The 14,053-nt window shown below is 39.0% G+C and overlaps 1 protein-coding gene across 9 annotated transcripts in view; it reads left to right on the top strand.

Moving 5' to 3' along the window:
- Positions 1-11,385, top strand: part of stard13b (StAR related lipid transfer domain containing 13b) — a 208,775-nt gene extending 197,390 nt beyond the window's left edge. For all 9 annotated transcript variants that reach the window (XM_062060320.1, XM_062060318.1, XM_062060321.1 and 6 more), the window contains 6 exons: positions 2,153-2,366; positions 3,906-4,020; positions 4,097-4,318; positions 6,643-6,860; positions 7,811-7,987; positions 10,591-11,385. In XM_062060320.1, the coding sequence (XP_061916304.1) occupies positions 2,153-2,366; positions 3,906-4,020; positions 4,097-4,318; positions 6,643-6,860; positions 7,811-7,987; positions 10,591-10,708 (1,064 nt within the window). In that variant the 3' untranslated portion in view covers positions 10,709-11,385. The remainder of the gene's footprint in view (positions 1-2,152; positions 2,367-3,905; positions 4,021-4,096; positions 4,319-6,642; positions 6,861-7,810; positions 7,988-10,590) is intronic.
- Positions 11,386-14,053: the final 2,668 nt, after the last annotated feature.

The raw sequence follows: 14,053 nt of genomic DNA, 5'->3' as shown, positions 1-14,053 counted from the left end.
ATTTGACTGTGTGTAAAAACATATCTGTCTGTCCGGATTATGATTTGTCTGTGTGTAAAAAAATATCTGGCTGTCCGAATTATGATTTGTCTGTGTGTAAAAAAAAATATCTTTGTGTAATATGATTTGACTGTGTGTAAAAAAATATCTGTCTGTGGGTATTATAATTTGTCTGTGTGTAAAAAATATATGTCTGTTCGTATTATGATTTGTCTGTGTGTACAAAATATCTGTCTGTTTGTATTATGATTTGTCTGTGTGTACAAAATATCTGTCTGTTCGTATTATGATTTGTCTGTGTGTACAAAATATCTGTCTGTTCGTATTATGATTTGTCTGTGTGTACAAAATATCTGTCTGTTCATATTATGATTTGTCTGTGTGTACAAAATATCTGTCTGTTCGTATTATGATTTGTCTGTGTGTACAAAATATCTGTCTGTTCATATCATGATTTGTCTGTGTGTACAAAATATCTGTCTGTTCGTATTATGATTTGTCTGTGTGTAAAAATATATCTGTCTGTGTGTATTATGATTTGTCTGTGTGTAAAAAAATATCTGTCTGTGTGTTTTATGATTTATCTGTGTGTAAAAAATATCTGTCTGTGGGTATTATGATTTGTCTGTGTGTACAAAATATCTGTATGTCCGTATTATGATGTGTGTAAAAATATATCTGTCTGTCCGGATTATGATTTGTTTTTTGTGTAAAAAAAAATATCTGTGTGTATAATGATTTGTTTGTGTGAAAGAAACTATCTGTCTGTCCGAATTATGATTTGTCTGTGTGTAAAAAAAAATATCTGTGTGTAATATGATTTGACTGTGTGTAAAAACATATCTGTCTGTCTGGATTATGATTTGTCTGTGTGTAAAAAAATATCTGGCTGTTCGTATTATGATTTGTCTGTGTGTAAAAATTATTGGTGTATAATATGATTTGTCTGTGTGTAAAAAAATATCTGGCTGTCCGGATTATGATTTGTTTGTGTGTAAAAAAAAATATATGTCTGTGTGTGTTATGATTTGTCTGTGTGTAAAAAAAAATCTGTGTGTAATATGATTTGTCTGTGTGTAAAGACATATCTGTCTGTCCGGATTATGATTTGTCTGTGTGTAAAAAAATATCTGGCTGTTCGTATTATGATTTGTCTGTGTGTAAAAATTATCGGTGTGTAATATGATTTGTCTGTGTGTAAAAAAATATCTGTCTGTCCGGATTAGGATTTGTTTGTGTGTAAAAAAATATATCTGTCTGTGTGTGTTATGATTTGTCTGTGTGTAAAAAAAATATCTGGCTGTTCGTATTATGATTTGTCTGTGTGTAAAAATTATTGGTGTGTAATATGATTTGTCTGTGTGTAAAAAAATATCTGTCTGTACGGATTATGATTTGTTTGTTTGTAAAAAAAAATATCTGTCTGTGTGTGTTATGATTTGTCTGTGTGTAAAGAAAATATCTGTCTGTCCGTATTATGATTTGTTTGTGTGTAAAAAAAAAAATCTTTCTGTGTGTATTATGATTTGTCTGTGTGTAAAAAAAATATCTGTCTGTATTTTGCTCGACGTGTGTTTAAAAAAGAATGTGTGTGTAGGTATTTAGGCATGTGGGAAGCAGGAACCCTCTATCGGCGGTTATTTTAGACATGACTTTTGCGCGTACGTCTTGTGTGTCTGTATACAGCAATTTGAACGTGTGAAAGGACTTGTCTGTAACTCACCCCTGCCTTTCCTTATACTCACCACTAGTCAGCGTCTTGCAGCCACTCACCGGCGTTGGTGTTGATGCTAAGAACACTGGACTTTGCAGCACTTGCTGTAAATCAAAGTTCTTGTTTTAGCAGTAACTTAGTGGTCAGAAGTATTTTTGCATTCAGATGAGTTATCAGTGATTACATCGCGGCCGAAATGACCGCGTTTCCTCCGTCGGGGAGCGGAAGGAGGAAACGCGGTCATTTCGGTTACTATGCGGACAGACAGATATTTTTTTAAACACCGACAAATCATAATACGGACAGACAACTTCAAATACACAGGCACATATTGATATACAGACACAGACATGTGAATTGGATTACACACACGCGTATGCAAATCATTTTGTCACAACAAAACTTCCATAAAAAAACGACATCCTCTCCTCCGTGCAGATGTGCCCAAGGACCAGAGGTTGCAGGCCGTCCAGGCGGCCATCATGCTCATGTCGGATGAAAACCGGGAGGTGCTGCAGATGCTGCTTTGCTTCCTGAGCGACGTGACGTCCTCCGTGGAGGAAAACCAGATGACGCCCATGAACATCGCTGTGTGTCTTGCGCCCTCCCTTTTCCATCTCAACATCCTCAAAAAGGACAATCTTTCCCCCAGGTGAATTTTCACAAAAAAATGCATGCATCCATTAACTCCTGATTCATGGTCCTCGCCTGTGACTCCATAATGAGGCGTTATAAAAAAGGTTAAAGAGTTTTCTCAACCCTTGGGGGTGCGGTGGTTTACTCTAGTTGGGGATGGGGTCTTCTTTCTATCTTTTTTAAAGCTGAGGGTTTTACGAGATCATGCTGTGTACAAACAAAGCAAAGCTCTCTAATTTAGCGTGATGAAATTGTTGCCTAAGGCAGTGTTTTTCAACCTTTTTTGAGCCCAGGCACATTTTTTGCGTTGAAAAAATCCGGGAGGCTCACCACCAGCAGAAATCATTAAAAAAACGAAACTCAGTTGACAGTAAAAAGTCGTTGTCGCAATTGTTGGATATGACTTTAAACCATAACCAACCATGCATCACTATAGCTCTTGTCTCAAAGTAGGTGTACTGTCACGACCTCTCACATCACAGCCTGACTTGTTTTGAGTTTTTTGCTGTTTTCCTGTGTGTAGTGTTTTAGTTCTTGTCTTGTGCTCCTATTTTGGTGGCTTTTTCTCTTTTTTTGGTATTTTCCTGTAGCAGTTTCATGTCTTCCTTTGAGCGATATTTCCCGCATCTACTTTGATTTAGCAATCAAGAATATTTCAGTTGTTTTTATCCTTCTTTGTGGGGACATTGCTGATTGTGATGTCATGTTCGGATGTACATTGTGGACGCCCTCTTTGCTCCACAGTAAGTCTTTGCTGTCGTCCAGCATTCTGTTTTTGTTTACTTTGTAGCCAGTTCAGTTTTAGTTTCGTTCTGCATAGCGTTCCCTAAGCTTCAATGCCTTTTCTTAGGGGCACTCACCTTTTGTTTATTTTTGGTTTAAGCATAAGACACCTTTTTACCTGCACACAACAAAGCAATTAGCTACCGGCTGCCACCTACTGGTATGGAAGAGTATTACATGGTTACTCTGCCGAGCTCTAGACAGCACCGACACTCAACAACAACAACACATAATTTGCAGACTATAATTACTGGTTTGCAAAAAATATTTTGGTAACACTTTAGCATGGGGAACATATTCTACCATTAATTAGTTGCTTATTAACATGAAAGTTAGTAACATATTGGCTCTTAATTAGTCATTATTGAGTTCTTTAATGCATTATTCTGCATGGCCTTATTATACAACCAGTAAGCCATTAACTAAGAGTCTTCCCTCAATAACCTCAGAATTATTGCTTATTAGTAATCCTAACCCTTATACATTCCCCTAGTGTCCAAATAACTCTAAATTAAGTCTTTGTTACTTTAATAAGCAACTCATTAATGGTGAATATTTTCCCCATACTAAAGTGTTACCAATATTTTTAACCCAAATAGGTGAAATTAGATCATCTCCCACGGCACACCAGACTGTATCTCACGGCCGAGGCACAGTGGTTGAAAAACACTGTCCTAAGGGATCAAAGAGGATTCCTGTGGAGCGGAGGGAGGGTTTATGTACCGTGCTGCATCGAGATGTTGAGATAGCTTTTCTGTCCTGTAACCCTCAGAGCCATGCAGAAGAAGTACGCCAGCGGCAGACCGGACCAGAAGGACCTGAACGAGAACTTGGCGGCCACACAGGGTCTCGCTCACATGATCACGGAGTGCAACCGTCTCTTCGAGGTACGAGAACGCACATTTTTTTCCCCGAGCTCCCTCGACGCCGAGTCTTGAGCGCCTGCTCTTGCGCACCCTTCAGATCCCACAGGAAATGGTGACTCAGTCGCGCAGCTCGTACGTGGAGGCCGACCTGCACGCGCCCACCTTCGACGAGCTCTTCAAGCAGCTGGAGGACGACGGCGGAACGTACGACAACCACGTGGAGGGCAGGCTTCAAAACCTGCTAAAAGAAGCTCGCGAGAAGTCCAAGTACTGGGTGTCCTGCAGCAGCTCGGATAATACCGAGCTGTACTATAAAAAGGTAGGAGTCCATTGATGTAGAGTGGAGGTCAGAGGTCATGTTGAGCCTTTTTGAGCCCACCGGCTTGTTTCTGGCAAACCTCCAATATAAGGGGTGCACTTTAAAGGCCTACTGAAATGACATTTTTTTATTTAAACGGGGATAGCAGATCCATTCTGTGTTATACTTGATCATTTTGCGATATTGCCATATTTTTGCTGAAAGGATTTAGTAGAGAACATCGACGATAAAGTTCGCAACTTTTGGTCGCTGATAAAAAAAGCCTTGCCTGTACCGGAAGTAGCGTGACGTCGCAGGTTGAAAGGCTCCTCACATTTCCCCATTGTTTACACCAGCAGCGAGAGCGATTCGGACTGAGAAAGCGACGACTACCCCATTAATTTGAGCCAGGATGAAAGATTCGTGGATGAGGAACGTGAGAGTGAAGGACTAGAGTGCAGTGCAGGACGCATCTTTTGTCGCTCTGACCGTAACTTAGGTACAAGGGTTCATTGGATTCCACACTTTCTCCTTTTTCTATTGTGGATCACGGATTTGTATTTTAAACCACCTCGGATACTATATCCTCTTGAAAATGAGAGTCGAGAACGCGAAATGGACATTCACAGTGACTTTTATCTCCACGACAATACATCGGCGAAGCACTTTAGCTACGGAGCTAACGTGATAGCATCGGGCTTAACTGCAGATAGAAACAAAAGAAATAAACCCCTGACTGGAAGGATAGACAGAAAATCAACAATACTTTTAAACCCTGGACCTGTAACTACACGGTTAATGCTTTCCAGCCTGGCGAAGCTTAACAATGCTGTTGCTAACGACGCCATTGAAGCTAACTTAGTTACGGGACCTCACAGAGCTATGCTAAAAACATTAGCTATCCACCTACGCCAGCCAGCCCTCATCTGCTCATCAACACCCGTGCTCACCTGCGTTCCAGCGATCGACGGAGCTACGAAGGACTTCACCCGATCATCGATGCGGTCGGCGGCTAGCGTCGGATAGCGCGTCTGCTATCCCACTCAAAGTCCTCCTGGTTGTGTTGCTGCAGCCAGCCGCTAATGCACCGATCCCACCTACAGCTTTCTTCTTTGCAGTCTTCATTGTTCATTAAACAAATTGCAAAAGATTCACCAACACAGATGTCCAGAATACTGTAGGAGTACTGTGGAATTTTGCGATGAAAACAGAGCTTTTTGTATTGGATACAATGGTGTCCGAATACTTCCGTTTCAACCATTGACGTCACGCGCATACGTCATCATACATAGACGTTTTCAACCGGAAGTTTCGCAGGAAATTTAAAATTGCACTTTATAAGTTAACCCGGCCGTATTGGCATGTGTTGCAATGTTAAGATTTCATCATTGATATATAAACTATCAGACTGCGTGGTCGGTAGTAGTGGGTTTCAGTAGGCCTTTAAACCTCATAGTAATCTAACACTGCTGTGTATCACATCCAATATTGGAACCCTGAGTATTGGCCGATATCGATCTGATCCGAATTAGCCCGGATAATACATACGTTTAGTATTTTGTAGCGTGGAATATTTAAAACAAATAAAAGGTTAATTACTCATTGAACAATTGTAGTAATGAAAAACACTAATCTACTGTGTCAATCAATCAATCAAAGTTTCTTTATATAGCCCTTAATCACAAGTTTCTCAAAGGGCTGCACAAGCCATAACAAAATCCTCGGCTCAGATCCCACATCGGGGCTTAGAAAAAACTCAACCCAATGGGAACAACGAAAAACCTGGAAAGGGAACCGCAAATGTGGGGACCACATGACTTGATTCAAATAGAAGAAAAGACCAACCTTGTGTGTTTATCGGATTACATTTAGATGTTTACTGGCCAGCTTTACACAAGTAAACACACAGACGGATACAAGCTGGTATAATACGATACTGCTGATATAAATCAAAGAAGAGCAATCATTCAAATTGAAAGTGTGTACAAAACACACAAAATGAATAAACTTGACTCACAATGCTTGCAATCTTAGACTTTGATGATAATGATGTGATGTGTGTGAGTTACAGGAACCGCATGACTATTTTGTCTTGTTTTGGTAAAGGTCAGCGCCAAAAACCCAGTCGTATATGAGTATTTGAATGGGAATGGTGTTTTCAATGCCCTTATGGGTAGTTCTGGATAGTTCCTTTTAACTTTATCACAAAATAATGGAAGACTAGACTTCTTAACGCACAAACAAACAAAGGATTTGGCTGCTTTTATTCAATTTGGCTCCATTATGCTGTCTTGTCTTATCTCCCGTCCATCCTCATTGGCCCTACTTTTCTGTTTAATGTCCAGGTGGGTGACGGGAACCCGCTGAGGCGCTGGAGAGTCTCCGTGGAGGTGGAAGCGCCGCCGTCCGTTGTGTTGAACCGCGTGCTGCGTGAGCGCCACCTGTGGGATGTGGACTTGTTGCAATGGAAAGTGTGCGAGACGCTGGACAAGCAGACGGAGGTGTTTCAGTACGTCCTCAACCGGATGCCGCCGCACCCCAGCAGAGACTTTGTGGTTCTCAGGTGAGTTACGACGCAAAGAAAGACCACATGGACATTATGTTTTTACATAATGTCATGGCTGTCTTGAGTTTACAATAATTTCTACAACTCTTATTTTTTAGTGATAGATTGATTGGAGCACATACTTGTTGGTCACAAAAAACATTCATGAAGTTTGCTTCTTTTATGAATTTATTATGGGTCTACTGGAAATGTGACCAAGTCTGCTGGGTCAAAAGTATACATACAGCGATGTTAATATTTGCTTACATGTCCCTTGGCAAGTTTCACTGCAATAAGGCGCTTTTGGTAGCCATCCACAAGCTTCTGGTTGAATTTTTGTCAACTCCTTTTGACAAAATTGGGGCAGTTCAGCTAAATTTGTTGGTTTGTTTCTTCAGCATTGTCCAAACATTTAAGTCAGGACTTTGGGGAGGCCATTCTAAAACCTTAATTCTAGCCTGATTTAGCCATTCCTTTACCACTTTTGACGTGTATTTGGGGTCATTGTCCTGTTGGAACACCCAACTGCGCCCAAGACCCAACCTCCGAGCTGATGATTTTAGGTTGTCCTGAAGAATCCTCCTTTTTCATTGTTCCATTTACTCTCTGTAAAGCACCAGTTCCATTGGCAGCAAAACAGGCCCAGAGCATAATACTACCACCACCATGCTTGACGGTAGGTTTGGTGTTCCTGGGATTAAAGGCCTCACCTTTTCTCCTCCAAACATATTGCTGGATATTGTGGCCAAACAGCTCAATTTTTGTTTCATCTGACCACAGAACTTTCTTCCAGAAGGTCTTATCTTTGTCCATGTGATGTCATGTAATTTGGAGAAATTATTGGAAACTCAAGACAGCCATGACATTATGTCTTTTACAAGTGTATGTAAACTTTTGACCACGACTGTATGTTTATGTTAGTGTGGCGGTTTGCAAATGCAAATGCAAGTAATATTTTTCCTGCCTAGGTCTTGGAGGACAGACCTGCCCAAAGGTGCATGTTCCCTAGTTTCTGTCTCAATGGAGCATGAGGATTGTCCTCCTGTCGGAGCGGTACGAGCTATTGTCCTGGAGTCCAATTACCTGCTGGAGCCTTGCGGCTCAGGGAAGTCCAGACTAACTCACATTTGCAGAGTGGATTTGAAGTGAGTGCCACTTAGAGAGAAACTCAACTTTTTAACTAGACATCTGTCAGTAGTTGGTCCAAGAACATCTTATTTTGTCTCCAACCCGTACACTATTCAAAAAAGCCCAGCTATGTTGAGTCTATAACAGGGATTCTCAAACTGGTGGTACGCAGGCACTATCAAGTGGTACACCAAAGAATCACTTAATGAAATATTGTTATGTAATTTGTTATTTAAGTAAAGAGTTTTATTTTCTATATTCAAACACAGTGCTACTGTTCAAACTGTGTGTAATGTTACAGTAGCCAAAAATAATAAATACCCTATTTTCCAGACTATATAACGCGCACAGGTGTTAAAGCTACACCCACTAAATTTTCAAAGAAAAAATATTTTTCCATATATTAGCCGCACCGGATTATAGGCCGCAGATACATATGTTGCCAAATGAGTTATTTACACAGAATATTCTGTAAATTTGTATTTACACTACCGTTCAAAAGTTTGGGGTCATCCAAACAATTTTGTGGAATAGCCTTCATTTCTAAGAACAAGAATAGACTGTCGAGTTTCAGATGAAACTTCTCTTTTTCTGGCCTTTTTGAGCGTTTAATTGACCCCACAAATGTGATGCTCCAGAAAATCAATCTGCTCAAAGGAAGGTCAGTTTTGTAGTTTCTGTAACGAGCTAAACTGTTTTCAGATGTGTGAACATGATTGCACAAGGGTTTTCTAATCATCAATTAGCCTTCTGAGCCAATGAGCAAACACATTGTATCATTAGAACACTGGAGTGATAGTTGCTGGAAATGAGCCTCTATACACCTATGTAGATATTGCACCAAAAACCAGACATTTGCAGCTAGAATAGTCATTTACCACATTAGCAATGTTTAGAGTGTATTTCTTTAAAGTTAAGACTAGTTCAAAGTTATCTTCATTGAAAAGTACAGTGCTTTTCCTTCAAAAATAAGGACATTTCAATGTGACCCCAAACTTTTGAACGATAGTGTACATACCTTAATTGTTTCCAAGCAGTGTCTGTAACACAGCAGTAAAACGGCTAGTCAAACAAAACAGCAGTCATCGTCATGGACCCACTAGCTTCAGAAGTTAGCTCTCCAATCAGCCAAACAGACTCAATAACTCCACAGTGACGTTTTGGTGAATTTACTGAGGAATTTGTGAAACTGAAACAAAACAAAAATAATGCTATTGAATGTTAATAATACTAACACAGACACTCGTAAAAGTGTTAGCATATTAGCTACTATATATGCTTGATTACATTACATACAAATATGCATGAAAACACTCCTACAGACACCACACATGGGACGGTTAAGTAAGTACAAATTTTGTTTTAGTTATTTTGTCGAAACTTACAAATGTTGCTTAAAGTGATGAATGAAGAATGCATACGAGTAGCAACGCTATGGACGGCTAGAAGACGGAACGGCACTTGTACTTCCGGTTGAAAGCACTAAACCGAAGGAATTACTGAAGACGTTCACCCCGCAAAGTCGTCCAAAAGATGGCGCCATAGCACAAACAATAACGCACATGTTTAGTGTTTTTGCATGTGTCTTAATGAAAAATATTTGCAATATGACCGTTAGCGAAGAAAAATCTATAAATTACCGGCGCTGTTTTATAAGCAGCAGGGTTCAAAGCGTAGAAAAAAAGTAGAGGCTTATAGTCCGGAATTTACTGTATTAATGATACATGATAAATGGGTTATACTTGTATAGCGCTTTAATACCTTCAAGGTACTCAAAGCGCTTTGACACTGTTTCCACATTCACACACACATTCACACACTGATGGCGGGAGCTGCCATGCAAGGCCCTAACCACGACTCATCAGGAGCAAGGGTGAAGTGTCTTGCTCAAGGACACAACGGACGTGACGAGGTTGGTAGAAGGTGGGGATTGAACCAGGAACCCTCGGGTTGCTGGCACGGCCACTCTCCCAACTGCGCCACATTTCTGTATTTTAATATTGGTGATTATGGCATACTTGCCAACCCTCCCGATTTTCCCGGGAGACTCCCGAATTTCAGTGCCCCTCCCGAAAATCTCCCGGGGCAACCATTCTCCCGAATTTCCAATATTGGGGGCGTGTCTTAAAGGCACTGCCTTTAGCGTCCTTTACAACTTATCGTCACGTCCGCTTTTCCTCCATACAAACAGCGTGCCGGCCCAGTCACATAATATCTACGGCTTTTCACACAGACACAAGCGAATGCAACGCATACTTGGTCAACAGCCATACAGCTCACACTGAGGGCGGCCGTATAAACAACTTTAACACTGTTACAAATATGCGCCACACTGTGAACCCACACCAAACAAGAATGACAAACACATTTCGGGAGAACATCCGCACCGTAACACAACATAAACACAAGAGAACAAATACCCAGAACCCCTTGCAGCACTAACTCTTCCGGGACGCTACAATATACACCCCCCGCTACCACCAAACCCCGCCCCCCCGCCCACCTCATTCCCCCCATCTCCTGAATTGGGAAGTCTCAAGGTTGGCAAGTATGGATTATGGTGGTACTTGGTGAATAAAAGTTTCAGAACCACTGATCTATAATCTTGCTTCTGTTCCAGGGGAAGAACTCCAGAATGGTACAACAAAGCATTCGGCCATCTTTGTGCGGCGGAAGCCGCTCGGATCCGCAACTCTTTTCAGCCGCTCATCACAGATGGTCCCGAGACCAAAATCTGAAACATTGTGAAGACAAAAGATAGGACCCCCCAAACTAAGGCACAGTTAATGTAATATGTTTTTTAAAAATGTTTATTATGATCATGTTGAGCTCCTCTGCATTTGCACAGTAACACATGAGGACATCTTATAGGTGTTGAGCATATTTACTCCTTGGGAAATTAATCATCCTGCCAATGTTGAATCGCAACTTAACTCACTTTGATATCAGAAAAACCTCCATCGTGTAAACTTTTGTGTATATAATAATGCATAACTGTTGTGTTATACAATGTCTAAGACATTCAAGCTCTTATATGCTTCTGGGAAGCATGTACATATTAATCATTTAAGATTAAAAGCTATATTATTATTATGAGGTACACACAAGTGTCCTGTGTATGTGTACATACATGTGTGAATATACTGTACGTGTATATTGGATATTTGTGAAGGGATTAGTACAGTATATATGTTTGTTTCCTATATATTGATTTGCCTTCCTGTCAGTCTGCCTGTATTGCAAACATGTAAACTGGTTTTACTTCAGTATTGCTTTTGGAATTAATGTCTTTTTTGTTTTTTCAACTTTGACCTCCTACGGTTGTGAATGACTTAAGGTGTGACTTGATCATGCCTGCTTTTAGGGTACTTGACCGTGCCGCTGACGACACAAGACACGCTTGTTTTTAAATAAAACTGAATTATAAAATAAGTATTTTTTTTATAGAGTGAAACCACGGTTCACGAAGCCCTCTATTTGAACCTTTGAAGCACAGCAACTATGCCTTCATTCATTCACTGTGTGTGCTGCCATTTTGATGACATCACCTCCTGCGCAGTTCAAGTACACAGGTGGAGAGGCGGAGCTTCCCACATCACATCCTGTTTATGCAGTCCCTCTCACGTTTTGTTTATTTTGCTTAATATGGGTCCAAAAAAAGCCAACAAACCAGCCTGTAAAGAGGGAGGGAATTGCTGTGGACTTAAACTTAGAGAGGAGACGGAAAAGAAGAAAACCCGGTAAAAAAAAAAAGAGCACTCTCATTCGGAGTAGTAACACACGGCCCCTCCTGCCCGCCCCCTCCTCTCTCTTTTCCTCTCCCCCACTTTCTTCTCCGCACCAAGTCTTTGCCTTGAATGCGTTCGCCTCCTTTTGTAGGGTGCATGCCAAAAACATTCGCGGGCAGCAAGGTCAACCAATTGTACCTTTTTTTTTTACTATAGTAGCAACATGGTTGTGAACGTTTTTGAGAGCACCAAATTGACTTTTTTGTATGCACGTGTTGGCAGTTCAGCTTGACAATGTTGTTTTGTTAGTAAGGAGATTGATAATCCTTTTTTTTTTTTTCATTTAACTTTTATTGACATCCAGCATCAGACATTCCTATCCATTACATCATATTTGCATACATCATATATCTGTTGTCTGCCCTAAATGTCAAAATATTTTTTTTGTTTATATCCCAATGGTTCCACCCCCTGCCCCCCAAAAGAAAGAAACAGCTATTTACAGATACATCAATTAAATAAAAAAATTAATAATAATAATACATTATTAATAATAATATATTATTAATAATAATAATCATAAATAAAATAAATATATATATATATATATATATATATATATATATATATATATATATATATATATATATATATATATATATATATATATATATATATATATATATATATATATATATATATATATATATATATATATATAGGGAGTAATACTTTTTATTTTATTTTTTTTAAACAGTACAATCACTAATTCGGGAAATTAAAAACAGGCTTATGGGGCATGACATAATTGACCCTGTTTTCCCAGTATGAAGTCAATTTCTCCAATTTATAATTCATAAAAGCAGCGATTGATAATCCTAAACACAATTGTTATGTTGGTTTGATACACATTATAGTGTCCGCGAAGTGTGCATTCTTTCACTAAAATATGGACTTTTGTCAAGGCTGGAACCAATTATTCGTGTTTACATTGTTTCTTATGGGGAACTCTGCTTCATTAGACTAACTTTATAATTCACAAGCTATGTTCAAAAAAACTATTCAGTTCGTAAATTTAGGTCTGGATAGCTATCATAAAAAACACGATTAACCCTCTAGGGCAGATGTGTCAAACTCAAGGCCCGGGGGCCAGATGCGGCCTGACACGTCATTTAATGTGGCCCGCGAAAGCCTGCGAATAATGTGGATACTTCATCTTTCTTACTAAATGTTTTCATTGTTTCCATTTTGACAAAAAACTATTTATGTAATACATGAAATTTCATATGTTTTAAACTTTGAGATATATACAGTATATACATATATCCAATTGTTAGTGGTGTGAATCTTTGGGAACCTCGCCATTACATTCCGATTCTTGGGGTGAGGATTTGATTCATATCGATACTCGATTCAACACGATTCTCGATTCAAACTGATTTTTTCCAATGTATTATTTGGTATAATAATAACAACACCTTAACAAAACAGCTTACAGGTTACAAAACCTCCTTTTGGTTGCTGGCGTATGACACAAACGTGCACCAAGTTAGCATAGAGATGGCCCAATTTTTTATTTTTTTTAAAATTAATTCGTCAAAAAAAAAAAAAAGTCAATTTCTTTAGATTATTTAAAAAATCGGAATTGTAATGTGATAAAAAAAAACAACATTATTTAGCACCTCTAATTATTATATGCTGTATGATAGTTTGTATAACAATAAATACTTAAATATCTGCTTGTCATCTTCACTTACGATTTCAAAGCAAGTTTTCTATCAATTTGTACGTACAAAAATCAAATAACCAAATGCATAGGCAATAATATAATGAGGCGATTATACTTTTATATTCTTACATTCACTGTTACAAGCGGCCTGCAATGTGGCCCGCAATGAAAACAAGTTTGACACCCCTGCTCTAGGGACATTCAATTTAACTAATATTACAGGCCAAACAGGATATTTCAACTTTTTTTGCTCAAATTTCTCAATAAACTTCAGTCCTGAACCAAAATATCACACATGTAATGTATTTTTTTTTTTTTTTAAACACTTTTGATCAGAGAATGTCAGAGGTTTAAATGAGTAAAAAAAACCTCATGCAAATATACACTAATTACAAATTGTGACATTCAGATGTTTTAAATACAATTACAAACATGTCTGGTATTTGAGCAAGATTTGAGCAAAAAAAACCCAAAACAACTAAAAGAATATGAATCCAAAATTGTTATGCCCTTTAAAAAATAAAGGACCATGGCGTTGGGGTATTGTGGAAAAACCTGCCGGTGTATCGCACACCTGTGAAAGAATTGGACATTGTCATTTTTTAATTGAACATAGAAAAATATCC

The sequence above is a fragment of the Entelurus aequoreus genome, linkage group LG10 (assembly GCF_033978785.1).
Source record: "Entelurus aequoreus isolate RoL-2023_Sb linkage group LG10, RoL_Eaeq_v1.1, whole genome shotgun sequence".
Classification (NCBI taxonomy): domain Eukaryota; kingdom Metazoa; phylum Chordata; class Actinopteri; order Syngnathiformes; family Syngnathidae; genus Entelurus; species Entelurus aequoreus.
The sequence above is the reverse complement of the archived record's forward strand: the minus strand, read 5'-3'. Positions and strand labels throughout refer to the sequence as shown.